At 47.0% G+C, this 25,232-nt stretch overlaps 1 protein-coding gene and 1 non-coding gene across 2 annotated transcripts; both read right to left on the bottom strand.

Moving 5' to 3' along the window:
* Positions 1-9,938: 9,938 nt before the first annotated feature.
* On the bottom strand, positions 9,939-12,695 carry LOC122452976 (endogenous retrovirus group K member 7 Env polyprotein-like). Its single transcript, XM_043486769.1, has 3 exons — positions 12,551-12,695; positions 11,508-11,653; positions 9,939-11,287 (listed from the first exon to the last, which is right to left on the bottom strand). The coding sequence occupies exons 1-3, from the start codon at positions 12,693-12,695 to the stop codon at positions 10,304-10,306; spliced, it is 1,275 nt and encodes a 424-aa protein (XP_043342704.1). The 3' UTR covers positions 9,939-10,303.
* An 11,660-nt stretch (positions 12,696-24,355) lies between these two features.
* On the bottom strand, positions 24,356-24,427 carry TRNAC-GCA. The gene has a single exon. It is a non-coding gene; the product is annotated as a tRNA-Cys (tRNA).
* Between the last annotated feature and the right edge of the window lie 805 nt (positions 24,428-25,232).

The raw sequence follows: 25,232 nt of genomic DNA, 5'->3' as shown, positions 1-25,232 counted from the left end.
ATGGCTAAATGGAAGACAAAGCCAAGAGAAAAATGTCATCCAATTTTAATCCTCTTTAATTTGATTATTTCTTCCATAGGTGTGACCTTGGTAAAGGGTTAATCTTGCTAAAACAAAGAAAAATGTGGACACAATATGAGATTTTAGATTGATTCACAAGAAAGTAATACAACTAATTTTCCAGGGGAAAGTTTATTAATTATATTTTATTTATTCCCTACCTACATTCAAAACGAATTTGAGGTACTTTATGCAGGCCCAAAGCATAAACACTGTAAAATACAAAAATCCAGTAGGAAAAGGGGATAAATAAAAGAAATTATATTTTAAAATTCTGGCTGGTAATGTGTTAATAACTATTTGCAGAAAAATAGTTTGAGTTCTACCTTACCCCATAGATCAAAATAAATTCCAAATGGAATAAAGAGTTACACTTAATCTAAACTATAAAAAAAAAAACCAACTAGAAAAATATATTTAAGTATTTATCAGTTTTCAGGTCAGGGTGGGAAAAGCATATCTCATTAGTAAAGAAAGCTTAAAAGGAACTGACTACATAAAAATGTAATACTTCTTGACTTCACAAAGCACCAAAAACAAGAATTAAATGGGGAAAATATTTCCAGTACAGATGACAAAGAATTGATAACTTCACTATGAAATGTATGAAATGTAATAGCATTACCTGTTAAAATGATAAAAGCACAAACATTCCAATAAATAAATGAAGGGCAGAAAACAAAATTTTGAAGACTTAATGCAAAAAAAAAAAATTACATGAAATGATATTAAACCTAAGAAAGAAATTCAAATTAAAACATTGACATTAAAAAAAACCTGAAACTCTATTTAACACTTATGATGAGAAAAAATTTTAGAAAATTATATGCATACTGAGAAAAGGTAACTTAGGTTGCCATTATTCGAATGATAATAATATCATCCAGGAAGGTTGCCCTTCCTGGAGGGCAATGAGGCAATATATTGAAAAATCTCATGACATATGCCCTTTTTCTCAGAAATTTTATTTCCAGAAAATTGTCCTTGGGAAATAAAACATTTGTTCAAAGATTTATGTATAAGAATCTTTGTTATTTATTCTTTATTAAAAAATAGAAACTATTCCCAGAGTTTTTAGAGTGAACATTTATTTCTTTTACAATACAAAAAAAAATTACCTTTCTGTATCTGTTTCCTTTCAATAGGGAGTGAATTCATTCCCATTAACTGGGAAGTCTGTGCTCAGTTTTATTTTTTTTTCTTCTCAATTTTGAAGAATAAAGTGATGTTTGTGTCATTCAGTATCTTGCTTTGGAATTGTCTGATGAGATTCTAAAGAAGATCTTTGAGTTATCAAGTCTTGTACAAACACTTCTTAGTATGAGAGCTCCTTTGGGTGTGTTTATTTACTTTTGTTAAAGAGCGGATTTGAACAAGCTATGTATCTCTTTATTTTCTAGAGCCAGTGCCAGGCAGGCACTGGGTACCAGTAAAGAAAGAGTGATGGCTGGAGGCCAGTTAGCCAGAGAGGAAAGGCGATGAATTAGACGACAGTGAAACAAACAAGGGAAGGTCTGGGCAAGGCTGGCCAAGGGCAGGGGCCATCCTGGGCTCTGCCTCTTGCCTGTGGGGCTTCTGAGCAGAACCGGCCCTCTCCCGCTGGAAGACTTCCTCAGCTGCTTCCAAAGGCCGCTTTGCAAGGACTCTCGCCCGCTGTTCCCGCAAGCCGCGCACAATGCTCCCAAGCCCGGGAGAAAAGTGCTTCGGGGTTGTCCTCTCTCCGGGCCCTTGCCCCTGAGCCTGGGGGCCAGCGAGGGGCTCCACACTCCCAGGCCAAGGCAGAACCACATGCACACAGGTCTGTTCCTGCTACCTGCAACTAGAGACAGCTTAGGTGAGCCAGAGTCTGTCAGGCAGTTCCTCGGCAATCCCAGAAGCACCGCCTGCGTGTGAAGGGGCACAGCCGACCTACGGGCACAGTGGGCCTCTTGCTCTCCCTGCTGCCCTGAGGCTGCGGGGCAAAGAGGTCTTGGGCTTCCAGCCCTTTGTTCTACCCTTCCTTCCCTCTGACGAGGCCCTCTGCACCCCAGGCCCTTGCAGTGTGGAAACAGTCCCTGCCAGCACCACCCCTTCAAGTAGGCCTCAAATGAGGCCTAGGCCCAGGGAAAAGGCGTTGGGGGAATGAGCTTGCGGAGGCACCCGGGCATTTCTGGAACACTCCCCGCAGCCTGACTCTGCATGGGGCAGTAACCGTGGAGGCCAGGAAGCTCTGGGCAAGGCTGGCTAAGGTCAGGGGCAATGCTGGGTTTTGGCTCTGGCCTGTGGGGCCACTGAACAGAGTCGACATAGCAGCACAGTGGGCCTCTTGCACTTCCTGCGCCCTGAGGATGTTGGGCCAAAGAGGTCTAGGGCATCCAATCACTTCCTCGCCACGTCTCTCTTAGGAAGCCCTCTTCCCTCCAGCCCTTGCAGACTGGAGACAGACTCTGGCTCGCCCGAGTTCGAGACAGTGCAGCGGGCAGGAACAGACATGTGTATGTGGTTCTGCCTAGGCCTGGGAGTGTGGATCCCCTTGCTGGCCCCCAGGATCAGGGGCAAGGATCAGGAGAGAGGACCACCCCGAAGCGCTTCTCTCCCTGGCTTGGGAGCATTGTTTGCGGCTTGCGGGAACAAAGGGCGAGAGTGCTTGCAAAGCGGCCTTTGGAGGCAGCCGGGGAGGTCTTCCAGTGGGAGAGGGCCATTTGTGTTCAGAGGCCACACAGGCCAGGGGCAGGGGATCCTGCCCCTGGCCAGCCTTGCCCAGACCTTCCTGGCCTCCGGGGGTACTGCCCAACCCAGGGTGAGGGTAATCGGAGTGGGTCCAGACATGCCCGTGCGCCACCACAGGCTCATACACGCTGGCGCCTTTCCCTGGGCCTAGGCCTCGATTGAGGCCTCCTGGGAGGGGAGGTTTCTGGCAGGGGCTGTCTCCAAATTGCAAGGTGCTGGAGCTCAGAGGGCCTCGTCAGAGGGAAGGGGGGAGCAAGGGGCCGGATGCCCAAGACCTCTTTGGCCCAGCACCTTCAGGGCAGCAGTGAGAGCAAGAGGCCCACTGTGCCCATAGGTCGGCTCTGCCCCTTCTCACACAGGCGGCTAGCCCAGCAGCTGCCTGACAGACTCTGGTACTCTGAGCTCTCTACCGGTGCAGGGGGCAGGAACCGACGTGTGCAAGTGGTTCTGCCTTGGCCTGGGAGTGTGGAGCCCCTCGCTGGCCCCCAGGCTCAAGCGCAAGGGCCCGGAGAGAGGACCACCCCGAAGCACTTTTCTCCCAGGCTTGGGAGCATTCTGCGCGGCTTGCGGGAAGAGCCCGCGAAAGTGCTTGCAAACCGGCCTTTGGAGGCAGCCGGGGAGCTCTTCCAGTGGGAGAGGGCCATTTGTGCTCAGAGGCCCCTCAGGACAGGAGCAGGGGTCCTGCTTCTGGCCAGCCTTGACCAGACTTTCCTGGCCTCCGGGGGCACGGTCCCACCAAGGGGCAGACTGCTCGGAGTGGGTCCAGACATGCCCGGGCGCCTCCCCAGGATCAACCCTGCTGGCCCTTCCCCCTCAGCCTGGGGGCCAGCCTGGGGGTCCACACTCCCAGGCCAAGGCAGAACCACATCCACACGTGTGTTCCTGCCACTGTACCGTCCGAGAGCTAGGAGGAGCCAGAGTCTGTCAGGCAGATGCTGTGCTGGCCGCCTGTGTGGGAATAGTCAGAGCAGACCTAGGTGCGCACTGGGCTCCTGCACTCCCTGCTTCCCTGAAGCAGCTGGGTCAAAGAGGTCTTGGGCATCCAGCCCCTTGTTCGCCCCTTACCTCTGACGAGGCCCTTTGACCTCCAGCATCTTGCAGTGTGGAGACAGCCCCTGCCAGCAACCTCCTCTCCAAGGAGGCCTCAACTGAGGCCTAGGCCCAGGGGAAAAGCACCCGGGGGATGAGCCTGGGCAGGCGACCGGGCATGTCTGGACCCAGGCCCGCAGCCTGCCCCTTGGTGGGGCAGTACCCCCGGAGGCCAGGAAGGTCTGGGCAAGGCTGGCCAGGGGCAGGGCCCCAGCTGGGTCCTGCCCTTGGCCTGTGGGGCCTCTGAGCACAACCGGCCCTCTCCCGCTGGATGACCTCCCCGGCTGTCTCCAAAGGCTGCTTTACAAGCACTCTCGCCCGCTGTTCCCGCCAGCCGCGCACAATGCTCCCAAGACCGGGAGAAAAGCGCTTCGGGGTGGTGCTCTCTCCCGGCCCTTGCCCCGGAGCCTGGGGACCAGGCAGGGGGTCCACACTCCCAGGCCAAGGCAGAACCACATGCACACGTCTGTTCCTGCCCACTGCACCGGTAGAGAGCTCGGGGGAGCCAGAGTCTGTCAGGCAGCTGCTGGGCTGGCCGCCTGTGTGGGAAGGGGCAGAGCCGACCTAGGGGCACAGTGGGCCTCTTGCTCTCCCTGCTGCCCTGAGGGGGAGAAAAGCGCTTCGGGGTGGTGCTCTCTCCCGGCCCTTGCCCCTGAGCCTGGGGGCCAGGCAGGGGGTCCACACCCGCAGGCCAAGGCAGAACCACATGCACACGTCTGTTCCTGCCCCCTGCACCGGCAGAGAGCTCGGGGGAGCCAGAGTCTGTCAGGCAGCTGCTGGGTTGGCCGCCGGTGTGGGAAGGGGCAGAGCCGACCTAGGGGCCCAATGGGCCTCTTACTCTCCCTGCTTACCTGAGGCTGCTGGGCGAAAGAGTTCTTCGTCATCCAGCCCCTTACTCCCCCTTTCCCTCTGACTAGGCCCTCTGAGCTTCAGTACCTTGCATTGTGGAGACAGCCCCTGCCAGAAACCTCCCCTCCCAGGAGGCCTAAATCAAGGCCTAGGCCCAGGGGAAAGGCGCCAGCTGGGACGAGCCTGGGGAGGAGCCCCGGCATGTGTGGACCCACTCCCCGCAGTCTGCCCCTTGGTGTTGCAGTACCCCCGGAGGCCTGGAAAGTGTGGGCAAGGCTGTCCAGGGGCAGGATCCCCTGCCCCTGGCCTGTGGGGCCTCTGAGCACAAATGGCCCTCTCCCACTGGAAGACCTCCCCGGCTGCCTCCAAAGACCGCTTTGCAAGCACTCTCGCCCGTTGTTCCCGCAAGCTGCAAACAATGCTCCCAAGCCCGGGAGAAAAGTGCTTCGGGGTGGTCCTCTCTCTGGGCCCTTGCCCCTGAGCCTGGGGGCCAGCCAGGGGATCCACACTCCCAGGCCTAGGCAGAACCACATACACATGTCTGTTCCTGCCCGCTGCACTGTCAACGAACTCGGGCGAGCCAGAGTCTGTCTCCAGTCTGCAAGGGCCTGGAGGGCAGAGGGCTTCCTAAGAGAGATGTGGCGAGGAAGTGGGTGGATGCCCTAGACCTCTTTGGCCCAACATCCTCAGGGCGCAGGAAGTGCAAGAGGCCCACTGTGCTGCTATGTCGGCTCTGTTCAGTGGCCCCACAGGCCAGAGCCAAAACCCAGCATTGCCCCTGACCTTAGCCAGCCTTGCCCAGAGCTTCCTGGCCTCCACGGTTACTGCCCCATGCAGAGTCAGGCTGCGGGGAGTGTGCCAGAAATGCCCGGGTGCCTCCGCAAGCTCATTCCCCCTAACGCCTTTTCCCTGGGCCTAGGCCTCATTTGAGGCCTACTTGAAGGGGTGGTGCTGGCAGGGACTGTTTCCACACTGCAAGGGCCTGGGGTGCAGAGGGCCTCGTCAGAGGGAAGGAAGGGTAGAACAAAGGGCTGGAAGCCCAAGACCTCTTTGCCCCGCAGCCTCAGGGCAGCAGGGAGAGCAAGAGGCCCACTGTGCCCGTAGGTCGGCTGTGCCCCTTCACACGCAGGCGGTGCTTCTGGGATTGCCGAGGAACTGCCTGACAGACTCTGGCTCACCTAAGCTGTCTCTAGTTGCAGGTAGCAGGAACAGACCTGTGTGCATGTGGTTCTGCCTTGGCCTGGGAGTGTGGAGCCCCTCGCTGGCCCCCAGGCTCAGGGGCAAGGGCCCGGAGAGAGGACCACCCCGAAGCGCTTTTCTCCCGGGCTTGGGAGCATTGTTTGCGGCTTGCGGGAACAGCGGGCGAGAGTCCTTGCAAAGCGGCCTTTGGAAGCAGCTGAGGAAGTCTTCCAGCGGGAGAGGGCTGGTTCTGCTCAGAAGCCCCACAGGCAAGAGGCAGAGCCCAGCATGGCCCCTGCCCTTGGCCAGACTTGCCCAGACCTTCCCTTGTTTGTTTCACTGTCGTCTAATTCATCGCCTTTCCTCTCTGGCTAACAGGCCTCCAGCCATCACTCTTTCTTTACTGGTACCCAGTGCCTGCCTGGCACTGGCTCTAGAAAATAAAGAGATACATAGCTTGTTCAAATCCGCTCTTTAACAAAAGTAAATAAACACACCCAAAGGAGCTCTCATACTAAGAAGTGTTTGTACAAGATAACTCAAAGATCTTCTTTAGAATCTCATCAGACAATTCCAAAGCAAGATACTGAATGACACAAACATCACTTTATTCTTCAAAATTGAGAAGAAAAAAAAAAAACTGAGCACAGACTTCCCAGTTAATGGGAATGAATTCACTCCCTATTGAAAGGAAACAGATACAGAAAGGTAATTTTTTTTTGTATTGTAAAAGAAATAAATGTTCACTGTAAAAACTCTGGGAATAGTTTTTTATTTTTTAATAAAGAATAAATAACAAAGATTCTTATACATAAATCTTTGAACAAATGTTTTATTTCCCAAGGACAATTTTCTGGAAATAAAATTTCTGAGAAAAAGGGCACATGTCATGAGATTTTTCAATATATTGCCTCATTGCCCTCCAGGAAGGGAACCTTCCTGGATGATATTATTATCATTCGAATAATGGCAATCTAAGTTACCTTTTCTCAGTACCTCTTCTCAGTTTGGACATAATTTTCTAAAATTTTTTCTCATCATAAGTGTTAAATAGAGTTTCAGGTTTTTTTTAATGTCAATGTTTTAATTTGAATTTCTTTCTTAGGTTTAATATCATTTCATGTAATTTTTTTTTTTTGCATTAAGTCTTCAAAATTTTGTTTTCTGCCCTTCATTTATTTATTGGAATGTTTGTGCTTTTATCATTTTAACAGGTAAAGCTATTACATTTCATACATTTCATAGTGAAGTTATCAATTCTTTGTCATCTGTACTGGAAATATTTTCCCCATTTAATTCTTGTTTTTGGTGCTTTGTGAAGTCAAGAAGTATTACATTTTTATGTAGTCAGTTCATTTTAAGCTTTCTTTACTAATGAGATATGCTTTTCCCACCCTGACCTGAAAACTGATAAATACTTAAATATATTTTTCTAGTTGGTTTTTTTTTTATAGTTTAGATTAAATGTAACTCTTTATTCCATTTGGAATTTATTTTGATCTATGGGGTAAGGTAGAACTCAAACTATTTTTCTGCAAATAGTTATTAACACATTACCAGCCAGAATTTTAAAATATAATTTCTTTTATTTATCCCCTTTTCCTACTGGATTTTTGTATTTTACAGTGTTTATGCTTTGGGCCTGCATAAAGTACCTCAAATTCGTTTTGAATGTAGGTAGGGAATAAATAAAATATAATTAATAAACTTTCCCCTGGAAAATTAGTTGTATTACTTTCTTGTGAATCAATCTAAAATCTCATATTGTGTCCACATTTTTCTTTGTTTTAGCAAGATTAACCCTTTACCAAGGTCACACCTATGGAAGAAATAATCAAATTAAAGAGGATTAAAATTGGATGACATTTTTCTCTTGGCTTTGTCTTCCATTTAGCCATAGAGAAGATTATCAGTAATAAAATTATCTCACCTCCACTTTTCTCAACCATGGCCAATTTTCTTGATATCTGATTCTTTGAAATCCCAACCAGAGGATTATAAGAGAGCAGGGTAAAAATCACTTCTCCTGCATCAGGTTCACTTACCATCCTAAGTATGCTCCAGGAACTTCAAGTGCTAGCTGTCTGACTCTTGAACATCTCAAACCCCCCAAACCAATCAAGCTTTACAAAATCAGCTATGTTTAATTAACAGAAAGCATCTAGGAAGGAACTTACATGCAGAGTACATCATGAGAAATGCCAGGCTGGGTGAAGCACAAGTTGCAATCAATATATTTGGAGAAATATCAAGAACCTCAGATATGCAGATGACACCACCTTTATGGCAGAAAGTGAAGAACAACTGAAGAGCCTCTTGATGAAACTGAAAGAGGAGAGTGAAAAAGTTGGCTTAAAACTGATTCAGAAAACTAAGATCATGGCATCCAGTCCCATCACTTCACGGCAAATAGATGGGGAAACAATGGAAACAGCGACAGACTTTAATTTAGGGGGCTCCAAAATTACTGCAGATGGTGACTGTGGCCATGACATTAAAAGATGTTTGCTCCTTGGAAGAAAAGCTATGACCAACCTAGACAGCATATTAAAAAGCAGAAACATCACTTTTCCAACAAAGGTCCATCTAGTTAAAGCCATGGTTTTTCCAGTCGTCATGTATAGATGTGTGAGTTGGATCATAAAGAAGGCTGAGTGCTGAAGAATTGATGCTTTTGAGCTGTGGTCCTGGAGAAGACTCTTGAGAGTCCCTTGGACTGCAAGGAAATCCAACCATTCCATCCTAAAGGAAATCAGTCCTAAATATTCATTGGAAGGACGGATGCTGAAGCTGAAACTCCTATACTTTGGCCACCTGATGCAAAGAACTGACTCACTGGAAAAGACCCTGATGCTGGGAAAGATTGAAGGTGGAAGGAGAAGGGGACAACAGAGGATGAGATGGTTGGATGGCATCACTGACTCGACGGACATGAATTTGAGTAAGCTCCGGGAGTTGCTGATGGACAGGAAAGCCTGGTGTGCTGCAGTCCATGGGGTGGCAAAGAGTTGGACACGACTGAAAGACTGAACTGAACTGACAAAAAGAATAAGTGAAAACTAATAATGTGCCAAGAAGTATAAAGGAGGAAAATCTATCATTAAAAAATCCCATCATCAAGACTTTTACCTTTAATATTTTACCATTTCCTCTTCCAGTGTTTCTGCCACGATTTATTTACATATTTATTTATAGCCCATTCAACTTGGTATTCAGTTTAATCTAAAATTATAACCACATTCCCATTTTATTAATAATTTCTTGGAAAAAAGTGCTTAATGACTTCACAATAATCCATTATAAATATATAATATCTGTCTTACAGTTTTGAATTTTCTTAAACTGTGGTAAAATACATATCACATAAACTTTACCATCCTAACCAATTTTAAGTATACTATGCAAGACTGTAAGTATTTTCACATTGTTGTACAGACACTAGGCTTCCCTGGTGGCTCAGATGGTAAAGAATCTGCTTGCAATGCAGGACACCCAGGTTTGATCCCTGGGTGGGGAGGATCCCCTGGAGTAGGAAATGGCAACGCACTCTTGTATTCTTGCCTGGAGAAGCCCATGGACAGAGGAGCCTGGCAGGCTACAGTCCATGAGATTGCAAAGAGTCAGCACGACTGAGCAACTAACACACACACACATACACAGGCATTAATTTTTGTGGGCACCTGTGCTATCTCTTCATTTTCTCTACCTTTAAAATTTACATACAGTAAAATTTGGTGGGGGGGGGGGATGCTCAATTCCATGATATTTAACAAACCCATACAGTTGTGTAAGCACTACCACAATTAACATGTGAAACAGATCCATCATCCCATAAATGCCCTCAGGTTGCCCCTTGTAGCCAACTTCTCTCCACCCTCAGACCTTGGCAACTACTGACTTGTTTTCTGCGCCCATTAATATTGCCTTGTCCTGTAAATGGAATCATACAGTTCATAGTTGCCAGGCCAGCCGGAAGATTTCAGCGAGCAACACGACGCGTTCCTTTAGGCTAAGAAATAAAGACACAGAACAGATGGGGTCGAGAGGATCGCTGCAGTCAATGATGATTCTTTATTTCTCAGGGTTACATATATACTAAACCAAGAAGAGAGGCATCCCAAAGAAAATTCTTCCCCATGTACATCATCTTTAAGATAACAATCACCAGAGCTCTCTCATGGCGCCAAGGGATAAGAAAAGGCATCCTACTTATCTTAAGGGCAGTCGTGCAAAGCGATCTATCTGCGTCTTGTGTGCACTCAAGGCTTACTAATGTTCTGTTAGGAGTTAACTTGGATCGTAAATTCCAGAGAGGTGGCGGGACAGAGAGCTATGTCTGCAAACAGACCCTTGATAATCAATCAAGGCAGCTCCCAGAGTCAGCTCTTTCAAGCCGCTCCCCGCAGCTCCCCCTCTTTTATTTAGTAAAATGGCACGCCTGATTCTTTTGGCATAAGTAATTACTGTGTAGGACAGCCTTGATGTCCCACAGCTCTTTGACAAATTTCTTTATGATACAAGGAGCAATGCACACAAAAAGCGCTAATACCAGAAGCATGGCCACGACCCCTGAAAAAAGATGCCAAAGTGAGGTTATCGAGGGAAAATTGGAAAACAAACTGTTAACAAACTCTTCAGCATTTTCTGCCAAATCCATACTAGCCCGAGGAGCATTTTCTATATCAAGAATTTCCTGATGAAGTTGTATTAGATCTAAGGAAATGTTTTCATTATGCCAAATACCATCTAAATGTGATTTCACTCTGTCCCAAGGAGTTTCAGTACCATTATAAATTTTTGCTGTAACACAAATCCAACGATAGTTAGCATGACATCTAATTTTTGTTCTTAGCTTTAACCCTTGCACTTCTTCTCCCAAAAAGCTTACTGCATCATAAAGCGCATTTAATCTATCCTCTAATTTTCTATCTATATCTTCTTGAATCCCTAAAGCTTTGGAAGTATTTTTTGCCAAATCGTCTACAATGCTAGCAGTATGCACAGATTGAGCTAAAGATACAGAAGCAGTAACAGCAGAAGCAATTAAAGTTATAAGCGTTACTACTCCTAGAATTATTAATCCTATCCCCCTTCGTGGCCTAGCAAGAGCCATGCGCACTCTTTGCCATAGTTCAAGCCCAGACTCTTCATACCAGGGCTCAGTAAGATTTACAGGCAACATAACAAAGGGTGGTTGTTTAACTATTAAGACTCCAGAATTATTTCTTATTCCTCGAATGCAATTGGTTAGGGTACAATTAAAACAATGAATATAATATTGACTATTATTCTTAGTAAGATTTACAGAACCAGCAATAATCATAAATGGATAAGGTACACAAGCCCGAGGATATCTCCAGGTTGCATTCCCAAAAAATCCACCTTTAACCTTTTCTCCAGTCTACATGAAGGATCGGCTTGTTTCAAAAGTGGCCAGCAACTTCCAGACCTCAGTTTGATAAACAAGGGTGCCGCCAAGATTCCAAATTCTCGCTGCAAACTGTCTGTTACTTTCCTTTCCGGGGTTTCTCTCTGAGTCTGGCGACCAGTCCCACAGTGAATGCGTGCTGTTAGGAATAGAATACACCATAGCAGTCTCATTCCAGCAGTTTCCATGGCACCGCTATATGTTTCCCTTTATGCCCCAGGCCACAGAATGGGATATCCTGGGGTCCCATTCCGTTGCGTCGCTGTGCATGCCCTGTGAGCTTGGTCACACCAGGAGTATCCACACTCCAGCCAGTGCTGTAATCAGAATACCCAACATCTGTAACAGTGAGACAACCTGAAACATTATGATTTCGGAAAAAGCACATTGGTAATTGTGAAGAAAACCCTGTATAAGAAATACTGGCATAAGGAAGCTGTGGTACATATACACCATGGAATATTACTCAGCCGTTAAAAAGAATTCATTTGAATCAGTCCTAATGAGATGGATGAAACTGGAGCCCCTTATACAGAGTGAAGTAAGCCAGAAAGATAAAGAACATTACAGCATACTAACACATATATATGGAATTTAGAAAGATGGTAACGATAACCCTATATGCAAAACAGAAAAAGAGACACAGAAATACAGAACAGACTTTTGAACTCTGTGGGAGAAGGTGAGGGTGGGATATTTCAAAAGAACAGCAGGTATACTATCTATGGTGAAACAGATCACCAGCCCAGGTGGGATGCATGAGACAAGTGCTCGGGCCTCGTGCACTGGGAAGACCCAGAGGAATCGGGTGTAGAGGGAGGTGGGAGAGGGGATCGGGATGGGGAATATGTGTAAATCTATGGCTGATTCATATCAATGTATGACAAAACCCACTGAAATGTTGTGAAGTAATTAGCCTCCAACTAATAAAAAAAAAAAAAAACAACTAAATTTAAAATGAGATTTGCCCTAAAAAAAAAAAGAAGAAGAAGAAAAAAGAAATACTGGCATTCTGCGGAAAAATATGCTTATCAGAAAACCCCCCCAAAAATATTGTGTCATTCACATACACAGGAACGGAACTCATTTCCCATCCAACAGGCTGTAAAAGAGGGGGATCAGGAACATACGCCCAGAAGATACTGGCTTCCATGGAACTTATCTGGTTTAAAAGGAGTAGTAATGAAATTAATATACTAGTAGGAGAGGCAGGGGAAGGGTTCGAAGCATTCTCACATGCCATCTGTAATAGTGCCTGTATCTGCTGAGTTGTCGGCAGCAGGACCGTCTCCTGGATTGTGAGCTGTCTCATTCGCTCCACCAGTGATCTCCTCCGCCGTGCGTACCAACGTTTCTGGGAGCCAGCGCGGCGCTTCGGCATTCTGCAGGAAAACACAAACGTGACCTCTCCACCATATTAGAACTGGATCCGGCCCATGCCATCTGCCTTCCAGCGGGTCTTTCCACCTGACTAATGGCCGTGCCTTTTTATTATCATAGTGCCAAAAACGTTGAGCTGCTGATTTTCCATTTTTATTGAGGCTCAGAAAATTTAAAACAAACAAAGCATGACTAAGAAGATTGTTAGGCGTAATAGCATACAAACTCCCCCTTTTTAATTTTTTCAATTGGTGCTGAAGGGTTTGATGTGCCCGCTCAACAATTCCTTGGCCCTGTGGATTATATGGGATTCCAGTCTTGTGTACAATGCGCAGCTGGGCACAAAAGGTTTGAAAATTGCGGCCAACATATCCAGGGCCATTGTCTGTTTTGATGCATTTAGGTAGGCCCATAGCAGAAAAACTCCGTAAGCAATGCTGAATACAATGTTTACTAGCCTCTCCAGATTGAAGTGTGGCCATGATAAAACCAGAGAAGGTGTCAATAGTAACATGCACATATTTCAATTTTCCAAAATCAGAAATATGTGTAACATCCATTTGCCACAAATCATTGGGGAGTAAACTCCATATGTTGGGAGCACAAAAAATTGTGGACAAGTAGGACAAGCTTTTACAATTTGACGAGCAGCTTCCCGAGAAATTCCAAATTGTAACCGTAAAGAATTGCTATTCTGATGGTGTATTGCATGAGAGGCCTGTGCTGCAGAGATAGGGGTTAAGGAAGAATAACATACCATATGGGTGGCTTCATCAGCCAGAGCATTCCCGGCCACTAAAGGCCCAGGAAGGGCAGTGTGAGCACGTATGTGCCCAAAAAAGCAAGGATGAGTTCAGGCTTGAATGAGATTCTGAATTTTCAAAAACAAGGTTTGAATAGAGGCCTTTGCAGCTCCAATAAGGGGCACTGTTTCAATGACTGAGAGAGCTCTGACAACATAATGACTGTCAGAGTATAAATTAAAACTTTGAGGAACACGTTGCAGAGCCTGGAGTACTGCAAAAAGCTCTACTTCCTGAGCTGATGAATATGAGGTTTGACAATAGTAAGATTCATTTTCGATTACCAAACTGGCTATGCCATTGGAAGATCCATCAGTAAAGACAGTTGTCCCCTTTTTCAAAGGGCATTGCTGCACGACTTTTGGAAAAATAAACTGATGCAGCTGTGCAAATTGTAACAATTTATTAGCAGGATAATGTTGTTTAATCTCCCCTGCATACTGTGCAAGCGCAATTGCCCAATCATCAGAAAATTGAGAGAGCCATAGTTGTTGTTCAGTTGAAAAAGGATTACAAATAAAGTGGGGATCTCTTCCCAAATAGGTCACAGATTCCTGTCTTCCTTTTGCTATTACTTTGGCTACAAGAACACGGTAAGGACTTAACACCCGTAGGAGAGAGACTGATAAATAAATCCACCTTAGAGGATTATCTTGAAACAGGACACCGGTAGGTGAATGTTCTGAGGCAAGGATATAAAGTCCCCAGGGCCTTTCATAGTCACAGTAACTGGAGTGCTGCTGTGATAAAGCAGTTTCCACTTTCTGAAGAGCTTGCTCTCCAGCTTCTGTGAGGCTGTGTGGGGAGGTAGGATTCTTATCCCCCTTTAAGATATCAAAAAGAGGCTTCAATTCGTATGTAGCAAGATGTAGATAGGGTCTAATCCAATTAATGTCCCCGAGCAACTTTTGAAAATCATTAAGTGTTTTCAGATTATCCCTTCGTAATGCAATGGGCTGAACTCCAAATGTTTCCCTTTCTAAAGGAAAGCCAAGATAGGAATAAGGAGGAAAGGTTTGCACCTTTTCTTTGGATATTATTAGCCCTACTGCTTTTAAGGCAGGTTCCATGAAGGCATAAGCTGGTAACAAATACTCTTTATCAATATGCGCTAGCAGTATATCATCCATGTAATGCAGAATATAAGCATCGGAGTATTTTGCCCGAGTTTCCTGCAATGCTGCTGCAACAAACTTCTGGCACCCGGTGGGGCTATTGGCCATACCCTGTGGCAAAACCTTCCAATGATACCTACGCATTGGTTGGGAAAAATTAACAGAAGGAACACTAAAAGCAAATCGAGGGCAATCTTGAGGTGCTAAAGGAGTAGTATAAAAGCAGTCTTTTAAATCTAGAATTATTTTGTGGGCATCCCTTGGAATAGCCATGGGAGAAGGCAATCCTGGTTGTAAAGTTCCCATGACTTGCATAGTTTCATTAACCTTTCACAGATCCTGTAAAAGCCTCCATTTCCCAGATTTTTTCTTAATAACAAAAATGGGCGAATTCCAAGGTGAATTAGACTGTTCAATATTTCCCAATTCTAACTGTTCCTGCACCAGTTGTTGGGCAGCGTCAATTTTCTCTTTGGAAAGGGGCCACTGATCAACCCACACAGGCTCCTCAGACTTCCAAGTAATAGGATCTGCGTGAATTACAGGAGGATCAGAGGTTCCGTCTAAAAATACCCAAGTCCACTTCTTTTTGGTAACCTTTTTGTCTGAACAGGCACAACAGTTCCCTGATTATTTTCTTCCAAGTCCCGAGGTGGGAAGAAGCCCTTGATCTAAAAGCTGATTGCTAACCTGATCACTGGGGCTGTATAGGTATACTCCCATATGAGTCATAACATCTTGTCCCCACAAATTTACAGGGAGGTTTGGGAGGATATAAGGCCTAATGTCCCCTTCATGACCCTCATGGTCAGTTCAATGTAACAGCTCTGTACTTTGTTCAGGGTTATTAGTTTGACCAATTCCTTGCAATGATGATATAGCTATCTGTTTAGGCCATTCTCGGGGCCAGTGTCTCTCGGCAATAACAGAAACATCAGCTCCTGTCTCCAGAATGCCTGTAAACAACTTTCCATTTATTCTTAATGTGAACTCAGGACGATTATTAGTTATTGCCTGGACCCAGTAGGCGTCAGAGAATCCGAAGGCACCTTCCCCTCTCCTGGAAGCCAGTGCTTTTCCAGTCTGCACCGCAGGGACCAATATCAATTGAGCTATACGCTGTCCGCTAGCTATGGTGGTAATGCATCGCGGGGAATGGGCCATAATTTTGATTTCTCCTGTATAATCAGCATCAATTACTCTAGGAGCTATGAGCAGTCCTTTTATGGTGGAGCTACTATGTCCGAGCAAAAGTCCCACGGTTCCATCAGGCAAAGGGCTGTATACCCCAGTGGGCAGAGCCTGCATTCCCATTTCGGGAGTCAGTACTGTGTAGGAGGAGGAACAGAGGTCCAAGCCTGTGCTCCCTGAGGTGGCTCTGAAAAAGTCTGTGACTCGCCTTCTACCATCTGATTTCCCTGCATTGCCCCGTAACATTGTTTCGGGGCCAGGGGCTGGCCCCTCACCCAGTTTCCCGACTGCGAGGGAAGTGGGTTGCCCTGGACAATTTTGGATTTACAATCTTTTGCCCAATGTCTTCCTTTTTTACACCTAGGGCATAAATTAGGAGTTTTAATATTCCCCGAATTGGCTTGTTGGGGTCAAAAGGCGGCACGATGTCTGGGCTGGCCACAAACAAAACAGCCAGCATTTCCTCTACTAGGTAATCCTCGTTTATTTTTCATTTGCTGTTGATATAATACTTCTTTTATACTTTTACCTCGTAAAGCTGCAGCCAGGGTAATACCCTGCATATAGGAAGGTCCGATATCAGCACATATACGAATGTAATCTGATAGAACCCCCTTTTTTCTGTACGGTCTAAGCGCAGCCTGACAGGCAGAATTTGCATTTTCATAGGCTAATTGTTTAGTAAGCACCATTCCAGCCTGCTCATCAGCTATAATCTTACCTACTGCTTCAAGAAGACGAGCCACAAAATCTTGATATGGTTCATCAGGCCCCTGATGAATTTTTGAAAGATCCTCAGTCTTATTACTAGAGCAAGGGAGCTTTTTCCAAGCCTGCTGGGCAGCATTAGAAATTTGAGCATATGCTCCAGGCAAATAGTTCAATTGAACATTGGTATTCTGGTAGGCCCCTTCCCCTACCAACATTTCATATGTAGTATTGATCCCTTGTCGCTGGTTTAGTTCAGCTATATGGCCACATTGTTCTGTAAATTCTGATTTCCATAATAAATAGTCCCCTCCTGATAAGCAAGCTCTTGCAATTTGTTTCCAATCACTAGGTGGCAAATTTTGACCTCCTAGACTCTCTATCATGGTCTGGGTAAAAGGACCGTAGGTCCATATTGGGCACAGGCAATTTTAAATTCCTTTTGTTTTTTGAAAGGTAGGGAATACCGGGAAAGCAGCGGAGAATCCCTGAACAGTTTCTCCAGCTCTTTGGGCCTGTTGCATAGCCTTTTGCAAGGGGGACAAACTGTGTGATTCACGAGTTATATTCAACGAATTTTCAGGTTTGGAAATAGGTGGAGGATCTAATCCAGCAATGATTGAGGGTGCATAAGCAGGAGGCACAGTAGGGATTGCACCAGCGCCTTCATCCCTACCTTCCCTTTTTATTTCTTCCTTTATTGTTATTAATAATTTCTGCATGAGTGCCTCCAGACCCTTTGTCGGAGGGGCAGCTGCTGCCTGCACATTCGAATCGTCAGTTACAAGTAATTCCCAATGATCATCCTTATGGTAAGCAGCTGCCTGTTCCTCTAAACTTTCCTCATCCTCTGGAGTCAGCGTTCCCTCATTTTCCTTCAAAGGTTTTGCAGATTCTAATTCAAAGGTTGTGGGTCCTTTCCCTTTAGGAGTAGCATAAACTTTAGGAGTAGCATAAATTGGTTCTTCGGGTGGGAGCATGTGTTTTAATTTACTCCCTTCCTCATGTTCAAAATCAAGGCAGTCTCTTATTAAAGACCATAATGAAAATGTTTCCACAGGAACCTTATTAGGTCCGTGGAGAGTATAATATGTTTGAATCTGTTTCCCTATCTTTTTCCATATCTCTAAACTCATAGTCCCTTCCTGCGGAAACCAGGGACATACTTCCTCAACAAAACTAAGAAAAGTCTGCAATTTCATTTTAGTAACCTGCATTCCCTGATCCTTCAACATTATCTGTAACATATGCACAAACAACTGACGACTATGATCTTGTCCCATGGTTTATACTCTCGACAATACTCCTTCCTGCCCCTCAATATACAAGTACACACACTCTTACTTACCTTAATAGTTTCAACGGGCAGCGGCCGCAAGGAACTTTCGTTGAGCTCCACGCTGTTGGGCGCCACTTGCCAGGCCAGCCGGAAGATTTCAGCGAGCAACATGACGCGTTCCTTTAGGCTAAGAAATAAAGACAGAACAGATGGGGTCGAGAGGATCGCTGCAGTCAACGATGATTCTTTATTTCTCAGGGTTACATATATACTAAACCAAGAAGAGAGGCATCCCAAAGAAAATTCTTCCCCATGTACATCATCTTTAAGATAACAATCACCAGAGCTCTCTCATGGCGCCAAGGGATAAGAAAAGGCATCCTACTTATCTTCAGGGCAGTCGTGCAAAGCTATCTATCTGCGTCTTGTGTGCACTCAAGGCTTACTAATGTTCTGTCAGGAGTTAACTTGAATCGTAAATTCCAGAGAGGTGGCGGGACAGAGAGCTATGTCTGCAAACAGACCCTTGATAATCAATCAAGGCAGCTCCCAGAGTCAGCTCTTTCAAGCCGCTCCCCGCACATAGTCTTTTGAGACTGACCCCTGTCACTTAAAATAATACATGTGAAATCCATTCATGTTGATGTGTGTACCCGTAGTTCATTCCTTAATTGCTGAACAGTATTCCACTGTGTGTATCACACAGTTTATTTACCTATTCACCAGCTAGATGTTTGGGTTGTCTCCAGCTTTTAGCAATTATAGACACAAATGCCATGAACATTCACATATGGGTTTTGTGTGAACACAACTTTTTATTTCTCTTGGGTAAATACTCAGAACAGGGATTGCTGAGTCTCCTTATTTTACATAACTTTTTGCTAAACATCTTCATGCTTTCATTTCTGTTTAGGATACATATCTAGAAATGAATAACAAATACCAGTCCGCAAGACTCCTGAGTCCATTGAATTCTTCAGGCAAGAATACCGGAGTGGGCTGTCATTTCCTTTTCCAGGAGATCTTCCCGACCCAGGGATTGAACCCGGGTCTCCCATATTGCAGGCAGACTCTTTATCACCTGAGCCACCAGGGAACAGAAATAGAAATAGAGTGCATAATAAGTGGACTGCACTTGAAACACCCCCTAACCTTCCCCCACCCCTGTTTGTCAAAAACTTGTCTTCCAAAAAAATTCCCAAGGTCAAGGAAGAAACTACAAGTGTACTCATCTGTCCCAGGTTGCTGGCTTAGGGAGATGCTGAAGCAGGGGTGTCCCAAGAGGTAGACCCTCCCTTGTGTGGGGTCTTCAACAGGCCTCCGAAAGCCTTGGTGATGATGAGAGAGATTTGTTTCATTTTTTTAAAAAATATCCTTGTGGGATAAACTTAAAACTTAGCAATTCTGTTACAGTCTTCCTAAGAAAAAGTTTTCTTTCTTTACTGATCCGTGAAGTACCAACTGTGATGATCACTGTTCTAATATACCTAATAGTGTTGCTGACACTATGGATATAATTGTGTGACATTGAACTTATTCAAAAAAAGGATGAAGCATCCGCCCTGTGCCCACCACTTTCCAAGGGTTGGGGAGTACAATGAAAATACTGCATAAGATGCACAGCTGGTAGGCACATTCTTTAAAAAAGCCTTTTACACTTCCACCAATAGTTTATTCTCAACGTCAACATTTGCCAATTAATGACCATGCTGGGTAGAAAGCTCATTAAAAACCCAGGAGCCAGGGTTCCTGGAAGGATATCCCATCTCCCTTGGACAGTCCTCCACCCTCTCTGTCTCTCAGTTTCCTCATCTGCAAAATCATGGACAACTAACTATAATTCATCCCTGGAACCCAAGTCTATTGAGAGATGGGAAATATTACTCCAAGGCCTGGATGAAAGACCAGATTTAAAGAAAAATATGCCATTGCTGCTTTTCAGTCAAACAGACAAATACAATGAAGAAAGGAGTCCCTGGCCCTAAGGGATTTGCCTAGGGGTCTAGTCTGGGAAATTCTTACACATCAGGAGATGGCTCTGAGCTGGATTTTCACAAACAAGAACATCCATGCAAAGGACAAGCCTGCAGAGCTCTGTGCCCATCGGTCACAAGAGACTGCCTCCCGACGGCCAGCAGCATTTACAAGTGACCTCCTAAGACCTTCACCAAACTACAGGGGCACCTCTGGCTTTTCTGTTTCCCTCACTTTTCAGACTCTTTCCTTAAAAAAAAAAAAAAAGAAAAGCAAATTTCTTCATACAATGCCACAGTGGAAGGAAAATAGACCTTCAATTTTTAGACCTCAGGTTGCAAAAAAACTTGGAGCTTTTTTTTTTAACTAAAGCACCACATAATTAAAAAATTTTACACGTTCTAATTATTCAGTTCCAAAACACCATACTTATTGCACAGGGTCCCTAAGGAAAGGCCCCCTTTCAGCAGGACAGCCACAGATTCCACCACGAAAGGGCAGCAAGGTGCCCTCCTCTTTTCTTTTCTGCCTGGGTGGCCACCAGGTTTTTAAATCCATGCACCCTACTAAGTTTCTAGGGTGCATTTTGGGGACCCTTCCCTTTCCCATCCCAGCAGGTGATTAAGGGCCCACTGGACTGCAAACTGCCGGTAGCAGGGCTGGGCCGGCCAGGCAGCCAGAGTAAGGTTTGTGGAGTGCCCAGCAGGTGAAAGAAATCACCAGGCAGGATAAATCCCTTGGAGTTCCTGGGGACTTCGCGGCAGGCACTAGGCTGCTTGGAAAAATCACAAGGGTCTGAGCTTTATGCGAAGGGGTAAAGTGGTAAAGGCCTTGACCCCAATGGCAAGGCCTTTCTGCGACCTCCAGGTAAGGAGGCTCCGAGACTATGCCAACAGAGAGGGCAGAATACTTCGTTCCATGCTCCACCCTACGCCACCGAGTCACAATTCCCTTACCTGTGGTCCGTACCCCTGCGCTTGGCTCACTGGATGCTGATCGAAGGGGATCCAGGAGCCCATGAAATGGGCATTCCCAGTTGCAATGGTCCCTGAGACCTGGGACCCACTGCTTAGGAGCTCAGAGGAGGCAGGCTTCACCCCCGACATTGGCCAGGTGTGCTCCGCCAATACGCCCACTTTCAGGAGAGGTCCACGGGCCTCCCTACTGCCGCCAGGTGAAATCCATCCAGAAGCAAATTCACCCCAACAAGACAATTCAAGCTTTCTCTCACCTGTGAAGTAAAGTCACTCAGTCCTGTCCGACTCTTTGAGACCCCCATGGACTGTAGCCCACAAAGTTCCTCTGTCCATGGCATTTCACAGGCAAAAATACTGGAGTGGATTGCCAAGTCCTACTCCAGGGGATGTTCCCAAGCCAGGGATTGAACCTGGGTCTGCCGCACTGCAGGCAGACGCTTTCCCATCTGAGCCACCAGGGAAGCCCCTCGCTAGGTACCTGGAAAGGGGGAGGCGGGCGAGGCGCAAGGCACGCCCTGCGGGCCACCGCCCGGCTTTCGACCACCACCACCGCCGCCGCGTCCCCGCCCGCGGGCCTCGACCCTGCCGGGCCCGTGACGCACGGGGGCTCCCAGATGGGCAAGCAGTGGAAACAGTGGCAGACTTTATTTTGGGGGGCTCGGAAATCACTGCAGATGGTGACTGCAGGCATGAAATTAAAAGATGCTTGCTACTGCTGCTGCTAAGTCACTTCAGTCATGTCTGACTCTGTGCGACCCCACAGGTGGCAGCCCACCTGGCTCCCCCATCCCTGGGATTCGCCAGGCAAGAACACTGGAGTGGGTTGCCATTTCCTTCTCCACTGCAGGAAGGTGAAAAGTGAAAGTGAAGTTGGTCAGTCGTGTCCGACTCTTAGCGACCCCATGGACTGCAACCTACCAGGCTAGTCTCTCCATGGGATTTTCCAGGCAAGGGTACTGGAGTGGGTTGGCATTGCCCTCTCCGAAAAGATGCTTTACGGCTTGTGCCTTAGCCAGACTACTTTGGGTTAGAGGGCGTTTTTGAGGAGATCGAGTGGGGAGCAAATCAGAAGGCTGTTGTAGGTGTCCTGGTATACGATCTCAGGACCTGAACAAGGATGGCAGTGGGGATGGAGAGAAGGAGCTGCAACGGAGAAAGATTTTAGTGGATATGACTTCACAGCTCAGTAGTTAATTACAGACAGGGGAAATATGAGCAAGAGGCAAAGAATGACGGCAGGCTTCTAGTCTAAGGAACTGACAGCAAAGCCTGGAACCATACTTGCGTGGTTGAGATTCAATCAATGAGTAACTTGTGCTCAAGCAACTTTCTCCAAGGGGAGTAATTCCACCATTAAACTGTAGAAATACTGTTCCTGGGCCCTCATACGTGCAAGTCCCCGAGCACTTGGCATTTCATGAGAATGACGATCGCTCTTTATCTGGTCATCCAGGAAGGCTGTGGGTTTAGGAACGAGGATGGGCTTGTTTTAAATAAAGGGTGTTGAGAGCCTTGCAGGATCTTGGGCAATCAAATAGCTTCCTGAGCACTGACATTTATTTCTTAATTTTTAAATTTACAATTCATCCAAATCTTGCAGTCCAAAGCAAACAAACAAAACATGTGAAAACATCACAGAAAAATAATATCTGAAAATATCTGATCGCCTTGTGATTCGTAGGGGATAAGCCTAAACTGCCCTTGAAATTGAGGGCCTAGTGAATATTGGCCCTCAGATCTCATCATAATCAACGATGAGCAACTTTTGAAGAATTGCCAGAAGTATTTTCAAGTTCGCTGACTTCTCCTGAAGTCAAGATTGCTAGCTGTGATGATTTAAAAATCACTAATTGATAAACACCAATACAATTAGTTAACATCCACATAGCCAATGTCTACGGAGCCAGGCATAACAGAGTCTACATTAATCAGATGGGATTCCTATTTTGCAGTGCAGTTGATGAGACAAGTTACACAAGATAGGAGATAATATAAATGAAAAGTGAAGCTATATGAGCAGTGCTTTGGGGAATAAACACTGATATGTAAATCGTCACTTCTGTGAAGGATTATCTCATAGACCCAGCCTATGATTTCCTAATCTGTTCATAGACGTCAGTGTTTAAGTAAGGGACTTTACTCCAGATGGAGCAAAGTGTGAATTTTCCAGATCCGTCAAATTGAATCCTTCAAGAAACAAATAATTTTTTGAGTCAACTGCTCTTAGAGATCTCTGAAAATTGAATTCTACATTACAAAAACTTCCAACATTTCTGCCTGGAGAAATCAGAGTAGATGGAGCTGTGGTAGCCCATCAGGAATATTCATAAGTATCCAGCCCATGGAGGACTGCACTTCCCCACTCCCTTGGAAAGGAAGTGTGATCACTGACTATCTTTGGCCGGCGAAATATGCATCTAAGTGTCTCTGTCACTTCTGTTAGACGCTTCAAGGGTCAGCGTGTAAGCCACACATTCCCCTCCTGGCTACTGTACTTATTATGCAAAATGTCTGTGCAAATAAAGCCTCCCTCAGACTGGGTCTCTGAGACAGGAAAGGGCAGAGACCCCGGCTGACCCACACTGACCAAGTAGCAGGAGCTAAAAGTTATCTTTAATTGCTTTAAGCTCAGAGTGTTGGGGGTGGGGGTGGGGGGTGGGGGGGTGGATTCATTCCTGAAGGGATACCTAGCCGGTATTACATTGGAATTCTATCTAAGCATTAACGGACAGAGCAAGGTCATTAACATCATGGCGTTGTTTGAAAGTGGACACTTCACATTAAAATCTAGATTTCTGGCGCCTGTTGGCAAAAACCCTGACATGTTTGTACATGGTGGATCCCTTGAGCACATCAACAAGCAGGTATATATTCTCCAGCTCATGACAGCCCTCGTGACTCACTGTGACCATACCTGAGCAGTCTTCCTCCCTGAGGGGGGGTGTGTAGATATTTGACTTTCATCCGCTATCCTAAACGGTCTAAGCATCATCCACGTACTGTGCTGACTGTGGTCCACTAGATTGCATCTCATTTCCAGTTACAAACTTCAGTGACACTTGTGGCTACACAAAAAAGTACAAATATCCTCAATACAGCACAACGAAATCTCTTAAGAAAAGAGATTTTGGAATTCAGCTTCCTAGGTTCAAACACCGGCTCTACCATTTTCTATCTGTATCTGGATGGCCTTGCCAGAAGAGCACTCAGCTTTCAGCAAGGTACCACCTGCCCCAAAAATCCACTTGTCCAGCAGACTAACAAAAACATGTTAGGAAGCACACATTCTTCCTTTTATTTATTTATTTTTTTGTTTGTTTTTACCTTTTGGATCCTAGTTCCCCAACCAAGGACGAAACCTGCGCCCCGCCCTCTGCATTGGAAGCATGGAGTCTTAACCCCTGAACTGCCGGCGAAGTCCGAGGAAGCACACACATTCTAGAGGGGCTAATTCAGCATTGAAAACAACCTTTATCCCGTGCACCTGCTCAGTCGCTCAGCCGTGTCCAACTCTTTGTGACCCCCATGGACTGTAGCCCACAAAGTTCCTCTGTCCATGGCATTTCACAGGCAAAAATACTGGAGTGGATTGCCAAGTCCTACTCCAGGGGATGTTCCCAAGCCAGGGATCGAACCTGGGTCTCCCGCACTGCAGGCAGACGCTTTCCCATCTGAGCCACCAGGGAAGCCCCTCGCTAGGTACCTGGAAAGGGGGAGGCGGGCCACCGCCCGGCTTTCGACCACCACCGCCCGGCTTTCGACCACCACCGCCGCCGCCGCCGCCGCGTCCCCGCCCGCGGGCCTCGACCCTGCCGGGCCCGTGACGCACGGGGGCTCCCAGTGCGCCGGTCGACCGCCGCCCGGAGGTCCCCGCCGACGCCAAAAGACCACCCCCACATCCCCCCGAAGCGGGCAGAGCCCTCCCCCACCACCTCCTACACCGGTACGGCCGCCCCCCCCCCGCCCCGGACCCCGTCCTCTGCCCTCAACCACCGGGGCCCCCTACCCGCGCCCGCGGCCCAGGCACCCTCCTCCCTCCACCACCAAGGGCAGAGAGGACGGGAAGCGTGGCGCCAAGCGGGCAGGGACACGACAGAGGTGAGAGGGCGAGACACAAGACAGCCGCGCGAGGCGTGGGGAGGGGTGGCCGGGAGCAAGCCCCGAGGCTCGGAGGGCGTGAGGAGGCGTCTGGCGACCGCGCGGCAGGCCCAGAGCAGCGGACGACGGCCGGCTGAGGCAAACAGGTCCAGGGCCAGCGGCGGGACGCGTCGGGCAGGCAAGCGGCCCAGCGACGGGGAGCCGCCAGCCGTCACGCCGCACAGCCCGCAAGACGCGACCGGAGGATCCGCGCTGTGCGGTCTGCGGCTGGGGGGAAGGCAGCCATGGCCGGCGCCGCGGGCGAGGCGCCCGCGGTGGGGTGGGGGCGCGCTGAGCACCTCCCACCACCACCCCCCACCCCACCCCACCCCTCGGACCCAACCTCGAGGGAAC

Source organism: Cervus canadensis, chromosome 14, assembly GCF_019320065.1.
Source record: "Cervus canadensis isolate Bull #8, Minnesota chromosome 14, ASM1932006v1, whole genome shotgun sequence".
Taxonomy (NCBI): domain Eukaryota; kingdom Metazoa; phylum Chordata; class Mammalia; order Artiodactyla; family Cervidae; genus Cervus; species Cervus canadensis.
Note: the sequence above shows the minus strand (reverse complement) of the source record. Positions and strands in the feature narration are given on the sequence as shown.

Bases quoted from the DNA above. Each gene is read 5' to 3' on its own strand.
- LOC122452976 (XM_043486769.1), bottom strand. From the start codon at position 12,695: ATGCCGAAGCGCCGCGCTGGCTCCCAGAAACGTTGGTACGCACGGCGG. The intron at 11,654-12,550 runs GTGAGAATGCTT...TCACTGTTACAG, and splicing joins GGCACTATTACAGATGGCAT to ATGTTGGGTATTCTGATTAC. The intron at 11,288-11,507 runs GTGCCATGGAAA...TCCTTCATGTAG, and splicing joins ATAAAGGGAAACATATAGCG to ACTGGAGAAAAGGTTAAAGG.